The sequence below is a fragment of the Zonotrichia albicollis genome, chromosome 19 (assembly GCF_047830755.1).
Source record: "Zonotrichia albicollis isolate bZonAlb1 chromosome 19, bZonAlb1.hap1, whole genome shotgun sequence".
NCBI lineage: Eukaryota > Metazoa > Chordata > Aves > Passeriformes > Passerellidae > Zonotrichia > Zonotrichia albicollis.
In genome coordinates this window covers 11,483,625-11,503,217 of record NC_133837.1, presented here as the reverse complement: position 1 = coordinate 11,503,217, position 19,593 = coordinate 11,483,625, and the positions used below count along the sequence as shown (strand labels likewise).

General features: G+C 50.2%; 1 protein-coding gene and 1 long non-coding RNA gene across 2 annotated transcripts in view; both read right to left on the bottom strand.

The window, feature by feature from the left end:
• Positions 1-6,931: 6,931 nt before the first annotated feature.
• On the bottom strand, positions 6,932-8,374 carry LOC141731199 (uncharacterized). Its single transcript, XR_012583169.1, has 4 exons — positions 8,359-8,374; positions 8,139-8,160; positions 7,897-7,918; positions 6,932-7,808 (listed from the first exon to the last, which is right to left on the bottom strand). It is a non-coding gene; the product is annotated as an uncharacterized LOC141731199 (long non-coding RNA).
• A 329-nt stretch (positions 8,375-8,703) lies between these two features.
• The window catches only part of MAP2K6 (mitogen-activated protein kinase kinase 6), a 51,069-nt gene continuing 40,179 nt past the window's right edge, over positions 8,704-19,593 (bottom strand). The window contains exon 12 of the mRNA XM_074555017.1: positions 8,704-18,916. Coding sequence (XP_074411118.1) covers positions 18,839-18,916 — 78 coding nt within the window. The 3' untranslated portion in view covers positions 8,704-18,838. The remainder of the gene's footprint in view (positions 18,917-19,593) is intronic.

The window sequence follows — 19,593 nt, the reverse complement described above, 5'->3', positions numbered from 1 at the left end:
CAGAACTTGAACAGATGGGAGTTTTTACCAAAAGGAGACTGTTTTGTTCAGACATCATTCCCTTTCCAAAACCTCAAGTAAAGTTTTATATCTTTCAGCAAATCTTGGAGTGGGATTATAAATTCAAAATAAAAATACAGAAATTTCCTATGGTGAGCTTATAAATGCCAGTTTACAACATTTTCTGGTGTCTTAATGAGAGCCATGTGACCAAAGCTATATATTCTAGGAAATAGCCAAAAGGCACATATGCTTTTACAAGCCCATTTTTAAATGCAGAGGACTGATTTTCACAGTTTTAACACAAGAGGTTATTATCCTTTTTTAATTAAAAAATTACTGGGTTATTTTATTTTTTTTTTCCATTTTCAACAAGCTCTGCAGTGCTGGAGAGAATTGAGTCCTGTCTCCAGAGACCCAGTGCAGTGCAGGGATGTTGATATTCCCCTGGCAGCTCCCAAAATCCCAAAGACATCAATTTTCCATGCTGATTTACCCCTGGCAGATCCCAAAATCCCAAAGTCACCCATTTTTCATGCTGATATTCCTCTGGCACCTCCCAAAATCCCAAAGTCGTCAATTTTCCATGCTGATATTCCCTTGACAGATCCCAAAATCTTAGTGTCACCCATTTTCCATGCTGATTTATCCCTGGCAAATCCCAAAAAATGTCACCCATTTTCACAGCTCCCAAAATCTCAAAGTCATCAATTTTCATGTTGATATTCCCCTGGCAGTTCCCAAAAAACTCACCCATTTTCCATACAGATTTATCCCTGGCAAATCCCAAAAATGTCGCCCACTTTCCCCTCAGTGCTGCTTTGGTTGTGTGAGTGTAGCACCAATGATGATTTCAGACTGCAGCATCATTAAACCATATTTATTTTCCTTCAACCCAGCAAAATAAGACAGTGACCCTAATGGCACATAATGGTGTCAGTGGGGGAAGGGGCTGTTCCTAAACCTCTCCAGTTGTAAATTGTCAGTTGTGGTGTCACAGCAGGGCTGAGCTCTCTGTTCCTCACAGCCCCCAGCCCCATTTCTGCTGTCAATAGGGGTGTTTGTCCCTGTTCAATGCCCCTGATGGGTTGTAGCCTCCAGGCATCCTCCCTTCCCATTCCCAGCTCCGGGAAGACACAGATGGGGCCAGGCACTAAAAGGGTGAGAGCTGCCTGTGGTTGGAGTTCTGGATGCTGAGAATTTGAGATTTTCTGTGCTGCCAGGCACTGAGCCCCAAGAGAAAACTGCATTGACCTGAGGCCCTGGAGAAGCTTCCAAAATGGAATGGCAGAACTGGGATTGTGGGTGTGGTGTTTGATAGAAGTGTGTGATATCACAGGGTGGAAACTCAGAGTTTGGGGGTTTAGAATATAGTAATATACATAAAGCAGGATGGAGGTTTTAGGGTGGACGCTGCTCCTTCTTCTTCACCTTCTTCTTCATTCGTCTTCAACTTCTTCTTCCTCCTTCTTCTTCTTCTTCACCTTCTTCCTTCTCCATGGGTTTGGGTGGTTTTGTGTAATTGGACACATTGTGGACTTTGAGTGATCAGTTATTCGGTTAAAAGTGAAAATAATTTAGGTGTCATTCCTTAATTGGACAGTTTGGCCTTAAAAGACCTTGTAGCAAAAGATTGTTGGGCATTTTGCGTCTTGTTAGTGGAGAGCTGCAGAACTCACTGCTGTGAGACTGTAACCAACCCCTGTAATATTTCCAGTGGAGCTTCCAGGGCACACAGGGCACACCCCCGGGGGAGTTCTGTGTCTGTTTGTCCTAAATGTCAGCTCCAGGTTCCACTAAACCCATCAGCTGCCAGCACTGAGGCTGAGGGAGGAGGAAACTCACGGGGTCAGGGACAGCAGAGGTGCAGGGATGTCCCTTAGCCCAGGTGGCTCCTTGCTGGACTGGTTCTGACTGGGATGGGGTTGATTTTCTTCCACTGTGGGGCTGGGTTTGGGGCTTGTGCTGAGCACAGGGTTGATAACCTGGGGGTGTTTTTGTTATTGTTGAGCTGTGCTTGCACAGTCAAGGCTTTTCCTGCTCCTCACCCCTGCAGTGAGGGCACAAGGAGCTGGGAAGGGACACAGCCAGGACAGCTGGGACACCCCAGGCCACCCATGTCAGGCTCAGGGGATGAAGGAGGAAGAAGAGAAGGACATTTGGAGTGGTGGCCTTTGTCCTCCCTGCTGTCCTGGGGATGGCTGAGCCCCTGCCTGCCGTGGGAAGTGGGGAATGAATTCCTTGCTCTGCTTTGCTTGCATGTGTGGCTCTTGCTCTAATTATTAATCTGTCTTTATCTCAGCCCAAGTTTTCTCAGTTTTACCCCTCTGGTTCCCTGTGGGGCCGAGCTGCTGGGGCTGGGGTCAAACCACCACATCTGGGAAGGAGCCACAGCTGGAATCTCTGCTGGCACCTGGAGTCTCTGAGAGATCCACGAGATCAGCACGTGACCCCCAGACTGTCCATAGGAGCCCTCAGTGGCACCAATTTAATCATTAAATATTTGCATGTTTCCAATTAAAACAGAGCCCAGGGGACACTGCAAGCCTGGGATGGGCCATGGATGAGTCCTGTGCTCCCCTCCAGCACTGCCTGGTGGGCCAGGGAAGCTCTGGCTGAGCAAGAGTTAAGGGCTGGGGGCTGGGAATTAATTAACATCTTCCATCTTCATCTGATCTCAGGTGGATACTTAATGTTTTTGTCTGCTGAGGTTTATTTTCCTCCAGATTGATTGGATGAATTGTGTTCCCAGAGATCAGAGAGTTCAGATGGCAGAGGATCCTCTTACCAGAAGATGAAAGCCAACATAATCAACTGCACAACTTCAAAACATGCAGCTTGTTCTTGTTGGCTGTGCCTAAGTTTTCCCTGCAGAGAAGCTGTCGACAATGATTTGATATCAATCCAGTAACAATCCCTGGTTTCTAATAATAATTTGCACTTCAGTAGAAATGTTCATGTGAGGCTCTGAGAGCATTTAGCAGATGGTCATTAGTGAAGCTCCCCAGTTCTCCTGTGAGGAAGAGATAACAATTATGAGCCTTGTTTTACAGATGGTGACACTGAGGTGAGGCACTGAAAGGTGAAATAACTCTCCTAATTTTCCATAATGAGCCAGTGGCAACAGATCCATGAATGAAACCCAGGCATCCTGCTGCGATTATCCCACAAACCCTATATCCTTATCTTTCACAGGAAAACGTGGTCAGAGAGATGAGCCTGGAAAGCAAAAAGCAAATGACTCAAAGGCAGGATTCATGACACATTTCTGGAAATAAGGAATTAGGTCTGGGTCAATAAATAACTGGGAAACCAGGGGGACGCAATCCGAGAGGCATGTGAAACGAGGATGGATGGAAAAGAAAGAAGATAATGGAAGGGAGGGGAAGGAAAACAGAGCAGCTCTGACTTTTTATTTCCACTCTTGGTTTCAATCAGCCTTGTAAAATTAAAGGTTAGGCTCTGAGAGAAAGGAGAAAGCTCCATCTGCTCCCGTGGGGATACCTCCAACGGGTGAGGCTTCAAACTGCGGCTAGCAAAACCCTCCGACGGCTCCTCACCCTGCAGTCAGGTGCCAGCTCTCAGGACACTGCTTGTGTTTGGGTACCTCAGAGGCCATGGGGAGGGCAGGGAAATGGGGCTGGAGCTCTGGGAAGAGCAGCTGGAGCTCTGGGAAGAGCAGCTGGAGCTCTGGGAACACCGTCTGGAGCTCTGGGAACGGCGGCTCTGCCCCGCGGCATCACCCACCAAACCGCGGCGGGGCTGGAGAGCTCAGCCTGGCTGGAGGCGCGAGGGCTGGAGCTCTGGGGCTAATTTTAGCTTCCACCTGCGCTGGTTTTGCCTTTCTCACCCAGCTGGGCTGCCCTGCCAGCGCTGAGGGACTGGCTGGTGCCCCGAGCCGCCCCGCGCGCAGCGCGCACACGCCGAGGGGAACGCGGCCCGGCCGTGCAGTTTATAAAACAGCCAAGTGGAAGCCAAAAGACTTGAGTCTAATCCCTCCAGTTAAGTCATCTAGATTCCTTCTCGCCACCAGCCATCTGATCTCAATCAGCAAATCTTGGCCTTCCTCTCCTGACCCAGCCGAGCGCGGTGCTGAGGCCTGAAGTAATCTGCATGCAAAATGCTTTAGTAATGATTCCTCCAGGAGGGGCTGCTTTGATTGTTATTTCCCAAAAGCCCTCCGATATGAAAGGGGCAGGCAAACAACAAAGGTGCCTTGGTAATGTTTGCCATCAATAATTTGTCAATGCTCTGTAATGTTCCTCCATTTATTTTCAGTGCCTGTGGTTAATAGAAGCCTATTGAAAGAGACCTATTTATATGCATGTCTTAAAAGCAATCACTGGGTATTAAACGGGATGTGCTTTTAGTCTGAAGGTGCTTCCAAGTGTCTATTAGTAGGATTCAGCAAGTAAATGAAACAGAATTAAACATCTGTGTCTTTAACGTCAATAAACTGCATCACCTTTGGGTGCAGTGTATGCTTCAAAAACGCTGCAAGATCTTCACAGATTTATAAACTCACAGAATGGTTTGGGTTGGGAGGGACCTTAAAGATCAACCAGTCCAGGGACACCTTCCACTGTCCCATGTGGCTCCCAGCCCCATCCAACCTGGCCTTGGGCACTTCCAGGGGTGCAGGGGCAGCCGCAGCTGCTCTGGAAAATCCATCCCAGCCCCTCACCACCCTCACAGGGAACAATTCCTTCCCAAAATCCCATCTAACCCTACTCTGTGAGTCTGAAGCCATTCCCATTTGTCTCATCATGGTTATATTGATTTCACCATCACTCCCAGCACCAGAGAGCCAGAACTGGAACCAAAAGTGTGTTGGAGTGGTAACACCAGGACAATCTGGGAGAGCAGCAGCGATGTACGATGGGCAAGATCTTGACTGGAAAGACTTGGAGAACCTCAGCCATGAGCACACCCATGGGTGCTCCTGCTGCAGGTGCCCCTCAGGGTGGGAGCTGCTCAAAGGCAGCTGGTTGGTGTGGGAACTGGAATGGGGGTTCTGGGATGCTCACTGGCATTTCTGCACTTTGGAAGCCAATCCTAGTGCCCATCCAGGAGGGCTCCCTAAGGAAAGGAGAAAAGATGCAGAAGGGCAGTTCTGTTCAGCCCCAAGGACCCCAACTCTTCCTCTTCTCTTCCTCACACCCCAACTTTCCCTGTTCTTTTCCTCACTTCCCTGAGATGTTAGCTGGGATAACGCAGGAATGACTTCACAATTTCATACATGGAGCAGGCAGGAGAGGCAGAGGAAACAGGATCTGCCATTTTCAACCCAGATAATTGCATTACAAAGCCCAGCACGGTTTTCATTATTGTGCCGTGTTCAATCAACCTCCATCCCAAAGGTGCACACGGATCTCAGGCTATTCCAGGCCTTGGCAGCTGCTTCGCTGGACTTGCTCCTTTTTATTTATTTTTATTTTTTTTTTCATCTTGGGGCTTTTAAAATTGATGGGAGGCTGAAGGCAAGAGCTGATGCATTGTAGATGACAACAAAAGAGGCTCCATAAAATTGCTTTTGGCATCTCGTGTGCGTTCCGTCTACATCTTATAAATTACTGCTGCATTACAGCGATAAAAATAGGTTAGTATTTGGAATTGATTACAGTGAGATAAAGCCCTAATAAAAAAAAAAAAAGCACTGATGCATAAATATTCTGAGCATACAGGGGTAATATGATTTGATAAAATAAAAATATGGCTCTTAATTTCTTCCTTTTAAACAGAACACACACGCACGTGCAGCGCTGGGAGAACTTCAGCAGCTGTTCAGTTCAGCATTCTCAGAAATGGGTCTGTGCCTCTTGCAGCTCTTCCCTCCAGACATTTTTATGGCAATCTCTGCATCACCAGCATTCCCACTGCTGGGTTATAATATTCCTGCTGCAATCCCAAAGCGTTCAGCCCAGGCATCCGTGCTTCTTCCAGGTGGCAAACATTGATTTTCCTCACACCTCAACTTTTCCCATTCTCTTCCCCACTTCCATGTGACATTAGGAATTACTTCACAATTTCATGCATGAAACAGGCAGGGGAGGCAGAGGGAACAGCATCTGCCATTTCATCAACCCAAATAATTGCATTACAAAGCTGCATTTCAAACCTGTGCCCCTCAAAGCTTTTTATTAACCAGGCTGGGTCTCTGGAGTTCACAGTGCAGCACACCAGCTCTGCAGCCCTCACTGGGACTGCAGGATCAGCAGAGGGAGCTGGGATATTGTCTTCTGCAGTTCTAACAGAAATGGAAGGATAATTTTATTTACAGGAGGAGGAGGGAAGCAGCGATTCATGTTTCAGCGCCAGCAGCCCAACACGCCTCACTCCAGCAGAGCGGTTTGGCTCACACAACGAACTCAGGGTGAACACTGCCCTTGCATCAGGACAAAAGGACAAAAAGTGGCCTGAGAGCCACCCTGGACAGAAAGGCAGGTAGCAGAGATGGGGCTGGCAGGGGAATGCAGGAACACAGCAAAGCAGCACATCTGTCCTGCAGCCCAGCCCAGCCCCTGGGCACACAACTGGAGGTGCTGAGCCCCCCACCCCGCAGAGCCCAGCCTGGATGGATGCTGGGCACGGGGCTGGGTGCCCTGGAACCCGTGGCAAAGCTGATTTTGGGGAGGAAAGGGGCAGGAAGGCGCTGCAGCCGTCCCTGCGGGCCGTGCCTTTGATGTGGGCTGCACGGGATGTGGCTGCGCCTGCCCCCGCCAGCCCGAGCAGGGAAAGGGAAACCAGCGCTGACAATTATCCCTGCCGAGCAGCTTGAGCATTCCTGAGCTTTCAGTAATGGATGATAAGCTGTTGGGAGTAAGATGATCCCCAAAACCCTCCCGTGGCAATGGCAAAAGCAGCCCAAAGCATGTCCCAACACAACTGGTAACACATCCACTGAGGGAAACACAGGTAGGCTGAGAGAACGTTACTTTTAAATTTCATTTATTTATTTTTGTGTACATTTCCCGTAATTCGACTGACATACCATTGCTATAAAGATGCCCTGCTCTTTGAATATTTCCATCCAAGACCACTAGTTTCAAGTGTGGTTATGAAAAGTCACGGCAAACATATGACTGGAAAGAGGTGGTTGGTTTTTGACTTCCAGGCAGTTGTTTGAAGCATTTCAGAGATGCACACGATATTCAGCAGAACACACGCACGCACAGCGCTGGCTTGCACACACGCACACGCACACACACATCTGGAAAACTGTTACAGTGGTTGAAGTCTCCAAAAGGTGTACTGTCCCCTCTCAGCAGCAGTGAAAAACCTCTGAGTATCCTGAGAAATCAAATCAAAGCACAGTAAAGAGGAGTAACTTATCCCATCAGCAGGGTTTGGGGTTGGTTGGGGTTTCTTTCCCCCAAGCCAAATGTATTTTGCCAATCTGATTGAAGTGAAGAAAAGGAAGAAAGAATCTGTGGCAGTGAAGGTTAAAGAAACCAGTTCAGCACGGATCCTAAAAGCATCTCATTAAAACAACAACAACATGGAGTAAAAGCCTCTCAAACATTACACACACAGTCCTACTGTCACTCTGCTACCCCTGCTCATCTCCAGAGCACCAGGAACAGCAGAGATGGGTGAAGGCAGCACAGGGACGTGCAGGTGGGCAGCCAGGTGACCTCAGAAGGGTTTTGGAGCACGGGGACAAGCAGTGAGTGTGGCAGTGCCTGACTGGTGGGGCCTGGCAGTGCCTGCACCGGGCTGGGAACGGGAGCTCGGAGCAGCCACCCTGCACAGGGCAGCTCCAAACCCTGGGCAAAGCCCACAGGACACCGCCAACCAGCCGGTGCCACCTCACAGCCCTGCCAGTGCCACCTCACGGCCATGCCAGTGCCACCTCAGAGCCCTGCCAGTGTCACCTCAGAGCCCTGCCAGTGCCACCTCACGGCCATGCCAGTGCCACCTCAGAGCCCTGCCAGTGCCACCTCAGAGCCATGCCAGTGCCACCTCACGGCCATGCCAGTGTCACCTCAGAGCCCTGCCAGTGCCACCTCAGAGCCCTGCCAGTGCCACCTCACGGCCATGCCAGTGCCACCTCAGAGCCCAGCCAGTGCCACCTCAGAGCCCTGCCAGTGCCACCTCACGGCCATGCCAGTGCCACCTCAGAGCCCTGCCAGTGCCACCTCAGAGCCATGCCAGTGCCACCTCACGGCCATGCCAGTGCCACCTCAGAGCCCTGCCAGTGCCACCTCACGGCCATGCCAGTGCCACCTCAGAGCCATGCCAGTGCCACCTCACGGCCATGCCAGTGCCACCTCAGAGCCATGCTAGTGCCACCTCACAGCCCTGCCAGTGCCACCTCACGGCCATGCCAGTGCCACCTCACAGCCCTGCCAGTGCCACCTCGCCCCCTCCAAGCTGCCCTGGCTGGCCAAGCACCCTCCCCATGGCTGTGACTCGGGTGCTGTGGTTATTTGGATTCTCAGAAGGAAAGAGCTCCCTCCACAAGGCTGGAAACTGAGAATCAGCCCCGCTGCTCTGTGCTGCCTTTAACCCAGCACCAGCTCTGCCCCTGCTCCCTGCCTGCAGCCCAGGCCTGTCCTGAGGGGCTGCAGCTGCCCCGCGCCCCGGCTGACGGAGGGGTTGTGTGAGGTGACAGAGCCCTGCAGAGGAAACCAGCAAAGCCTGAGACAACACAAACAAACACCACGCAATTAAAAGAAGGATGGGAGATGTGGTCTGATGTACTTCTGCCAAGAAATAAATATTTTACACTGCCTTTCTTTTTTTATTTTTTTTTTTTCTAAAAGCACTTGCATTGTGTTTTTGTAAATCTCAAAATGGTTGAGTTACTCCCTGCACAACACATGCTCACACACACTCACACACACACACACCTCTCACACCCTTCTAATGCACACAATTCCAGCTTTGTAGAGCTACTGGATTCACTTTGAGACAAGTTTCTTGTGCATTTGGACAATTTACTTTTGAGACAAGTTATTTGCAAGAAGGCAAAGTTCATGCATGGCTTTGACAGCTCCACTTTCTCATAAATGGTTTTTGAAAAGCAGAAAGCAAATGAGGGCCAAAGCTCCATTTAAAGTTCACCTCGGATGCCTGAAAAGCATTTATACCCACATCCTTCTGAGGTCCCTGCTTTATGAACTTCTAATCAATTCCACATTCTGCTACCCAACGTTTCTTATACGTTTGGGGAAAGAAAACAAACCAGAGAAGCAGTGTGAGCTGCCTGAAAACAGCTGCACCAGGGAAGGGCTTCAAATGTGGCCATGTGGCACTTGGGGACATGGGCTAGTGGTGGCCTTGGCAGCGCTGAGTTTTTGGCTGGACTCGATGATTTTCAAGGTTTTTCCACCCTAAATGACTCTGTGGTTCTCTGATTCTGTCATTCTTGAGCAGAAAGGCTGGGGAGGCTTTGGAAGCACCTTTCCAAGGGGAGAAAGGGAATAAAAAGAACAAAACCTGATGGGTTTGGAGCCCCCAGTCCTGGTTCTGTCCCACACTTCAGGGATTGCCCTCAACATCCCCTGGAGAACAGGAAGCTGCAGATGAAATGCTGGATTATTTCTGCAGATGAATGATTGGATTATTTCTGCAGGACCAGGTGTCCTCCACCCCAGAGGTGACACCTGGCTGTCCCCAGCCCTGCCCTGGCCCAGCCTGAGCACCCAGGGCTCAGCAAACTCCATGGAAATCTGACAGAGAAAAGCCTGGCACGAGCCTTGGACAAACCAAGTTTGCCACCAGCCAGATTTAAATTCCCAGGTGGAAAGTGGTTGTTTTGTCAGAATTCAGGGTGGTTTTAATGATGTGACACAGAGCATTTTACCAGCTAAACTGAACCCTGGTGCTACTCAATCCCTTCTCAAAGGAACAAGAAACCCACCTCGTTCTTCCCTCCTAAAAACATAAAAGTGAGCAGGTTTCTTCAGAAGCCCCCAAGATGTTAAAAGAAAACTCCAAAAAATGACGATTTTTTAAAAACAAAATTCCTTATCCCCATCCCTAATTCTAGAGCAAACCAGGACACTAAACGAAAAATAATCTAAGTTGCTATAAATATAATTTAAAATCATAATTAGGTGTCTACTGCCATCCCAGCTGGTAGGAGAAACCACAGGGACTGCACATGGCTCCAGGGCAGGCTGGGAGATACCTTCAGCACCTCTTGGATTGTACCAGAAAGGGATCAATAATAAATAACAAGAACATGAGAAGGAATATCAGCCTTCCACAGGGATGGAAAAGCAGAGACTTTCACAGTTAAGCAACCAAATGATGTTACTGTAAAAAAAAATCCTAAAAATAAAGTAAAAAAGGACTTGTATTAAAGCAGGTTGGAAAGTCTTCTCCTTCCTAACATGTTCATGTGCCCTCTTCAACACCAGACCACTGGGATCTGGGTGCTTTTCCATTTTTTTTTTTGCTCATTTTTTGGTGTTTGGGGTTTTTTTCCCCAGCCAAAATGATGTAGGAATATTGTTGTTACAGGTTTCCCACCATCTCCAGAAAAAGCAGACTTCACACCTTAAGAAAGAAAGTCTAGAAATCCCATGTATTGATGCTAAACAGGGATCTTTGCCAATAAAACTGTAATTCCTTAAACTGAAGATTCTGGACAATTTTAGAGAGTTGTTTAGGGTTTTTTTTCCTACAAGAAATGACAAATTTTACTCCAACACATTTCCAGCTTACAAGAAGCTCCATTTAGCAGCTTCCCCTTGTTGTATTGCTATTCAAAAATGCAGAATTCCAGCTCTTTTGGATGTTGTGACTATTTCCAGCAGCCCCTGGCACAGGGACAGCTCTCACCAAGCACAAACCACTGGATTCACCAAAATAAAAACAGCGGCCGAGCCCTGGAAATTCACTTTACACAGGGATTTTAAAGGGAAAATTCAGAGCCAAATCCTGGCTTGGGGGATGCTGGATTTTGAGCCCCAAGCCTGCAAGAAGCCCCCCAGAAGGCACAGTCCATGCTGTAGGTGTTTATGCAGGATCTGGGAATAAATTTGGGTTAAAAACGGATGGAGAGCTCTGCAGCTGTACCTGGATTTGGGAAAATTCGATCCTGGCTCAACAGCTGTGACAGAGACTGGGATTCATCTTTAAAAACACCTTTTTTGGCTTTTACCAGGCACTTAATCCACATTTCTTCACCCTGGCTGTGCAAATCAAGGACAGCTGGCCCTTCCTGACTTTTCACAGTATCCATCCTCAAAAAAAAACCAACTAAACCAAAAAAATGCTGAAGGTTTTTGGGTGTTGTGGGACACCCCGAGATGGCTGAATGTTCTCTGCTAGAGGGAAAAATCCCAAGATATGGCAGAATCCAACACCTCCATCCCATAATTCCTGGGGAAAATGTGTCTGTGTGAGATTTTGGAGGCCATGGATACTCCAGGCTGCTCTTCCAGCCTCCAGACATTGGCCCCTCTCACTGAATTTATCTCCATCCACCTCCTGGCACAGCTTGGTGTGTCAGGTCATAGCCTTTTGGAAAGATCACGGCCTGCTCTCATTATTTCCTCAAAAACAATCATTATCTAGGGGCAAAACCAGACTGAGTTCAAGCCTGAGCTGGCCTGAATTATTCCTGGAAGATAAAGCAAGCAGCAGCTTTCCTGATGGGTTCAGGAATACTTTGGGGTGTGTTTAGTCTTGATTCAAAAATTACACCACTGCAAGTTTCCTGGATTTAGCTAAGCCCAAAAGCGAAAGTAACAGATCAAAATACCCCGAAATCAAACTCCTAGGAAGGCTTTTCAGCTCTGGCTAACACCAGGCAGCTTTGGAAGTGGCCAGAGGATGTCTGAGCTTTTGAGATTTCCATCCGCGCTTCCAAACTTCTCCCGGTTTATCCCCGCAGAACCTCGCGGCCCCGTCCTGCAAACACCAGGAGCCTCCCAAGGAAGGGATTGGGGCTCATCCTGGCCCAGCCACCTCAGAGCAGGGCTGCTGCAGCTCCAAAGGGCAGCAAATGAAGGGACAAACTCCTGCAGGGTGGGCATTCCCAGCTGGGGAATCAGGGAGCAGGGAACTGGAGAGCACAGGCAGCTCCTTCCTCCCACAAACACTCCATGGACTGCAGGCCCCTTCCCCTTCCTGCTAGGTGCCCATGAAAATAAAAAAAATGAGAAATATTTTGACATGAAAATAAAGATATGAAGGTGCCCAGGATGTCCCAAAAGGCAGCAAACAAACTCCTGCAGGGTGGCTGTGCAGGTCATTCCCAGCTGGGGAATCAGGGAGCAGGGAACTGGAGAGCACAGGCAGCTCCTTCCTCCCCCAAACACTCCATGGACTGCAGGCCCCTTCCCCTTCCTGCTGGCTGCCAGTAAAATCCAATGAAAATTTAAAAAATGAGAAATATTTTGATATGAAAATAAGGATATGAAGGTGCCTGGGATGTCAGGTGTCCCAGAGCTCTGCAGCAATCCCAGGGCTGCTCTGAAGGACACAAATCAAGGACTCCTGGCCCTTTCTGACTTTTCTCTGAAAAAAAACCCCAAAACATGAAAATGCTGAAGGTTTTTGGGTGTTCTGGGACATTCTGAGATGGGTGAATGTTCTCTCCTAGAGGGAGACCATCCCCATCCATCCTGCAGCCCCAGCTGCTCCCTGGCTGTCCCTGGTGAATTCCCTCCTCCTGCTGGCCTGAAAATGGGAGATTTCCAGCATTAGCCTGGTTGAGACCACCTTGAAAGCTTCCCCTCCTCTCTCTCAGCTCCAGAGACCTCCAGGCTTTTCCCTTTTTTTAAAAAGGGAAAAACCCTCCAGGCTTTTCCCTTTTTTTAAGGCCACACAGCAGCAGCAGCGTGCTTGGGTCACCTGCAGGTTTTCCCCTGTGGGTTCTTTTTGGGTTTTAGGTTTTGCTCCCCTTTTCTGGAGCTGGGGATGAGTGGGACCCACTGGGATTTCCAGTATTAATCTGGTTGAGACCACCTTGAAAGCTTCTCCTCTTCTCTCTCAGCTCCAGAGGCCTCCAGGCTTTTTCCTTTTTTAAAAAGGGAAAAACCCTCCAGGCTTTTCCCTTCTTTAAGGCCACACAGCAGCAGCAGCGTGCCTTGGGTCACCTGCAGGTTTTCCCCTGTGGGTTCTTTTTGGGTTTTAGGATTTTGCTCCCCTTTTCTGGAGCTGGGGATGAGTGGGAGCCACAAATGTGGGTCTGAAGGAAGATGTGGGGAGGGCAAGGGCAGCCAGGCTGTGTCCTGCCTCTGCTGCTCCTCCCTGGCAGAGTGCTCTGATCTGCTATCATGATCAGAGCACTCATTTTGTCCCCAGGCCATTAAATCCACCCTTAAACTCACTGCACTCTCAGAGTCCTTTCCATTTATCCAGCAATGGCCCTTTGTGCCTGCAGCACCGCACCAGCAGCTCCTGGCTGTGTTTATTCATCTACAAACACCTCAGATCTGAGATGCAGCTTTGTCTGACCCTATTTATCACCAAAAGCCTCTGTTTTGATGGAGTGGGGTTGTGTGAAGGAGCAGAGAGTCCTTTCAGCCTTCAACAGAGCTGCCACTCCTCCAGCATGATCCAGGGGGGATCTCCCAGGGCAAATTCCACATTCTCCATCTGCTCCGGCAAAGGCTGAGCTGAAATATTAACGAGGAGATGTGATCCCTTCTCAGCAGAAACAATCTGGGTTTTACAGGCCAGGCAGAGGCCAGAGGAGCAGGCACAGCTCTGGGATCCATCCTCTGCTGCTGCTTTCAAGGAAAGCAGGAGCCTGGGGCAGGGCACAGGGTGTGAAACGTGCACATCTGGTGCGAAATGTGCACATCTGGTGTGTTCTGGGTGTGCTGACCACCCTCCCTCTCCCCAGGCACATCCAGAGCAGAGGCAGGAGCCTGCTCTAACATCCACAACCATAACATGGCAATAAAGATTAATGAGCAAAAATTGCCATTTTATGTCTAATCCGTGGGGATTTGTGCTCATTAATCTTTACTAGTCTGTAACAACTGTTTAGACACTCAGGGCAGATTCTCAGCTGGACCAAACTGGCTCTGTTCCAGTGGAGCAGTGCCAGTTTACACCCTCCGTGACCCCAGCTCACCATGAGCCATCCCATCTGCAGCAACCACAGCCCTGACAGTATTTCCCCAGCAGCAGGGGCACACAAGTGAAGGCAACTATTTGTCTTTCCCTGCATCCCAAAAAAAGAGAGCTGCATGTGTCCAGGAAGCTCAACAATAGACATGTCAATAAACACCAGGAAATGCAGTGAAAAAGCAACAGCAACAAAAGGAACCCCAAGGAGCAGGGAAGTGGATGGTTTCAGAGGCAAGAATATAAGATCTGGTTTGGCAGGAGCATAACTAAGAGGGATCTTTGGCATGTGAAAGAGTGAAAGCACCAAGACAGGCTCCCAGAGTTCCTCTAACAGGAACAAGATGGAAAGAGGAAAAAAAAATTAAAAAAGGAGCATCTTGGCTGGTTTTTGGGGGGTTGTTTTGAATTAAAAAGATTTATTAAACATGGGAGCTGGTGGGAACCTTGTCTGAAGCACACCAGAGCAGCCACTGGAGCAATGCTGTGTTGACCAAGCAGGATTTCCTCTTCCAGAACGTGGAGGGAAGAAGGGAAATGTGCAGGTACAGACCAGCATGGAGAAATCCCAGCTGAGGCTGTGCCCTCAGCCCCTTCCCACCTGGACAAGGAGCAGCAGGGCTGAGAATTGAGATTTTTTAGAGATTTTTTTCAAGTAGGGACCCACCAACTCCCTCCTGTGTCACACTCCTGCCTCCAGACATGAAGTTTCACCTCTTTAACAAGTCAGAGTTGCCTCTTTGTCAGCAGTAAGCTCATCAAAAGCCAGGGGAAAGCAGAGAAATACAGTACAGAGATATCTGTGTCAAGGTTTGTCCACCTGGAAGAACTCCAGGAGAGATGGGCATTGCACCCAGTGCAGCAGCATGGACCTGGTGCTTCAAAACAGCAACCAGAAAATGCCCTCCAGCTCCTTTTTTCAGATTTAAGGGTCCAAAGGAGACCCAGAAAACATCTTTGCTACCAGAGACACTTCAGAGCTCCACCATGGCAGGGCCTGCAGCATCCTGGAGACTGCAGGGGCAGTGCAGTGGGAGGAAGAGGAGGGACATCACACCTGGGGTCCCTGTGGCAGCCTGGAGAGGCCTCCCTGCCCTGCAAACCCACCCAGAGCTGGGCCTGAGCCCCCACAGCTTTGCTCTCTCTCTGCTCCCTGAATCCCTTGGGGGTTCTTTCAGATTTATGGCATTTGAGAGCTGCTCCTCTAAAAATCCCAGTTTGGGGCAGTCCCAAACCCTGTGCTGTGTGAACACAGAAAATCTTTGTGAAGAACATCCCTAACCCTCCATCCCTGTGCTGTGTGAACACACAACACTTTGGGAAGAACATCCCTAATCCTCCATCCCCAGGCAGTCAGGAAAGGTTTCCTTGGCCAAACAAAGACCTGAGCAGCAACCAAAGGCTTTTCACCTTCACAGAGGTGCCAATTAAACAGCAGAGAGAAGAGCCTGACCCATCCTGCAGCTCTTTTGAGGCACACAGGAGTCCCTGGCTCTCCTCCCTGAGCTGAAGAGGAATTCCTGGCTCAGGCCAAGCTTTGTGCCCACCACAGGGATGGAGGGACAGTTTTGTGCCCACCACAGGGATGCAGGGACAGCTTTGTGCCCACCACAGGGATGCAGGGACAGCTCTGTGCCCACCACAGGGATGCAAGGACAGCTCTGTGCCCACCACAGGATGGAGGGACAGCTCCCCTCACCTCTCACAGCACCTCCCACCCTCAGACAGCTCCACACCTACTCTGGCCTCACACAAACCACTTGAAAAGGAGCAAAGTCATGGAGAAGGAGCAGGGAAGGGAACAGATTGCTGAGTGCCCTGTTGTAATGTCATTAAACCAAGGGATTAGAGCAGAAAGCAGAAAGCAGGGCCTGTGTGGAGGCAGGAGGAACCTTTCAGAGGGTTACAGACAACACTGCCATTAATTCTCCATTGGAAAACGCTGGTGACATTAATATCTGCTATTAATACTGAGCCCTGACAGTGTCTCATAAATTCAACCTGTCAATTGCCATGGCACTGAAATGAAGGTGCTCTGAGGTCAAGGAGATGTGGTGTCCAAATGAGACTTATATTGCAGGGGGAAAGCAGCAAAAACAATCTTGAACAAAAGCATCAGATCCATATGTAGGAAAACCAAAGGGTGGTTTTAAATGTCATGTTTTTCAAAGTGAGAATTGATGCTGGAACCAAGTCTATAAACTGGCTGGCTGGACTTTCAGCTGCAGCTGAGGACAATCAATCAAAACAGCTCTGTGACTCTGAGAAAGTGAGAGAGAGCAAAAACACACACACACACCATGGAATATGAGAGGGCAGATCACGAGCCAGGCCAGGCCTCTTAAAATTACACTGAAGTAAAACATCCTCGTGTTTCACCCGCCACAAAATGTAACCTGAAAGGTTCCCCTGGGCTCAGGGTGAGACTGGAGCTTGTCCTTCCCCGAGGGCTGGGCAGGGCTGAGCAAGGGGAACCTCCTCCTCCTCCTCCCCAAAGCCCCAGTGACCTGGGAATGGCACCCTGATTGCTGCCAGCCCTCTGCGAGCCCCTGCTCTGCACCAGCAGTGAGAAATCACAGAAACGATGCCCTGCCTGTTAGTGACGGTGCCAGCCCAGGCACCCAGCCTGAGGTGACAGTGCCAGCCCAGCCTGTGGTGGCAGCGGCAGTGACAGTGGCAGCCCAGGCACTGGCAGTGTCACTGTGTGCCTCTCTGAAGGGTTGGCACGTCCCCACCCCACAGCCCTGCAGGGGAACTGAACGCTGCCCTGACAGAGGATTCCTTCCCAAAATCCCCTCAGACTGTTCCAGCCTGCACCAGCAGAGAATGGAGCTGCTACCCTGGCAGAGAGGGTGAAATGACACCTGCACAGGGTCAGTGACACTTGCACACATTCAGTGACACCTGGGCAGGGTCAGTGACATTGTGAACAGGTTCAGTGACCTGCAGAGGTTTAGCACTGCAGAGCAGGGTTAAATGACACCTGCACAGGCTCAGTGACATTGTGCACAGGCTCAGTGACATTGTGCACAGGTTCAGCACTGCAGAGCAGGGCTCCATGACACCCTGCACAGCTCCACCACTGCAGGGCAGGGTGTTTCTGCTCACACCTGGCTCCGAGGGGCTGTGCCCCAGCCAGGGTGGGGACGGAAGCGCGTGCAGGGGCTCGAGGCACTTGTGCAGCCCCCCAGATGCACAGGCAGGCCCCACTGCAGGGCTGGGGAAGGAGCCAGGGCAAAGGCAGAGGAGCTCAGGCAGCTGTGGCTCAAAGCAGCGTTAACCTGGAGCCAGCACCTCACTCCAGGCTCAGCAACACCCACAGTGCCCCCTGCTCCACACGGTGACTGACCCCAGGGCAGAGGCACCTCCAGCTCCTCTCCCACCTCAGCAGCCTCCTTCTCCTGGCCCTGGCTTGCAGCAGGGACCTGGCCAGCAGCAGGGAGCTCCTGGGCAGGGTGGGCTGTGGTGTCCCTGTGTGGTTTCCCAGGCTGCAGCTCCCTCGTGCAGCCAGGGCAGAGCCCAGAGCTGCTGTAGAGCCCAGTGCTGCTGTAGAGCCCATCTGGGGCTGGACACAGCCCAATGCAGGTGCCAGCAGGGGCTCCTGGCAGCGCTGGCCCTCCCAGACCCCGTGGGCAAGCAGGGAGGGATTGCTGCCAAAGCAGTGCCAGGAGCCCTGGAAAGCAGCACTGAACCCCCCCATTCTTTGGGGGTGTCACACCCTGCACCCTGTGACCCTGTCCCACCCCCAGAGCTCAGAGGAGCTCCCACTGAGGCCCAAAGCAGCTCATCCCCAGCCCAAGGGAGCCTCGGGCACTGCAACGCTGCTGGGCAGGCGGGCACGGCCCAGGGCAGCCTCCTCCTCCTCCTCCTCCTCCTCCTCCTCCTCCTCCTCCTCCTCCTCTTTGTGCAACTTCTCCGACAGCCTCCTTCCTTCCTCCCCTCCTCTTGTCCCAGACACTGTCCCAGGCACTCCCAGAGCTCCCAGCCGGCCTCCCCAGCAGGGCAGGGCTGCGACGGGGCTGGAAGCACCAGCTGGACTCATGTGTGTGTCTGCAGGTGACACAGGGGACACCAGGAGGTGACACAGGGGACTCCAGGGCCTTCCTCCCTGGCACAGCTCGAGCAGCTGAGCTGCAGGTCTTGCTCATCAATTCCTTTTATGATGCACATTAAATATACTCCACAACAGGGACACTTCTCCTCTGCTCTCTCCTCTCCTCGGACACCTCTTCCCCAGCAAAGCCCCACAAGTGCTGCTTGCTGTGGCCTCATTTTGCATCACCATCATCATCATCATCATCATCACCACGCACTCATCCTCATATAAAACAGAAATCTATTCCATCAAGCACTTAACATAAATATTAAAATAATGGAAGGGACAAAATATAAATCTACATACAACTTCATGACTACCATAGCACCTATTACCATGACAAAGCAAATTCTGGTTCAGGGGGAAGGGAAGGGGGATGAGGAGCAAGTTAGGAAGAGGAACCTCATTAAATATGTAAATCACTCATTCAAAAAAAAATTTTTGTTGTTGTTGTTTTGTTTTGTTTTTTGTTTTAAGGTTACCAACCTTATTAAAATTCATTCCCACTAACCAGCTCGTTCTATGTCACTATGGATACCAAAGAACCCTTTCAAAAAACTCAGGCAGGGCGGGGGTTTCTCAGAATAAAACCAAACCAAAGCAAAACAAACCCACTTTCTGTTGGTGCTTCCATGACAAGTCCTGCCACGTGGCCCTCCCCTGCACCCACCAGTCCACAGAAGGGCAATTCTTCCCCAAGTCCAGTTCTCAGTCTCCCAGGATGAGCTTGACAAAAGAGGCGACGTCTGTCTCTTTGGATTCGTGCAGGGTGAAGAAAGGATGTTGCTGGGAAAGCAAAGAGAGAGAAAAAAAAAACAAAAAAAAAAAAAAGCAAAGTTTATTATTCACCACAATGAGCATAAAAGCTTTTCAGACAATCCTCTAGACAGTGAAGAAGGTTTTGTCCTTAGCAGCACAATATTGGGTTTTTACAGCAAGTCAGGGAGCACGAGGGCTGCTCCATGGAATTGTGATGCCCCCCTGGATTCCCCCCAAACCTGGCTGGCAGGGCTGAGTGGGCAGCTCTGGAAGGAAGGGGAGGCTTAGAAAACCTTCTCAATGTGCCCCAAAACATCTCCCAAACCACGGTTACCCATCCAGCTGGAGCAGCCTGGATGCTCCCCAAACCTGGGTGAGGTGGAAAAACACAACCAAATCCTCCCAGAGCAACACAACCCCTCTCCACCAGGAGCAGAAATTCAGTTTGGTTGGTTCAGACACACACCAAGCTGAGATCCCACCTGAAAACCCCCAAAATCCTGCCTGGCACCCACTGTCCCGGCAGATAATTGGATTTATTTGTATGGAGGGGGTCAGAGAGAACCAAAAGGCCCTGCAGGGCTCACAGTGATCTCTGTTCTGTACAAGGGTTTGATTTCCAACCCTCTCATTTCAAATTTTTAAAGGTAATTTGGGGTTTCCAGGGTTTTTCCAAGCTGCCCCTCAGCTCCTGAGCACTGGCT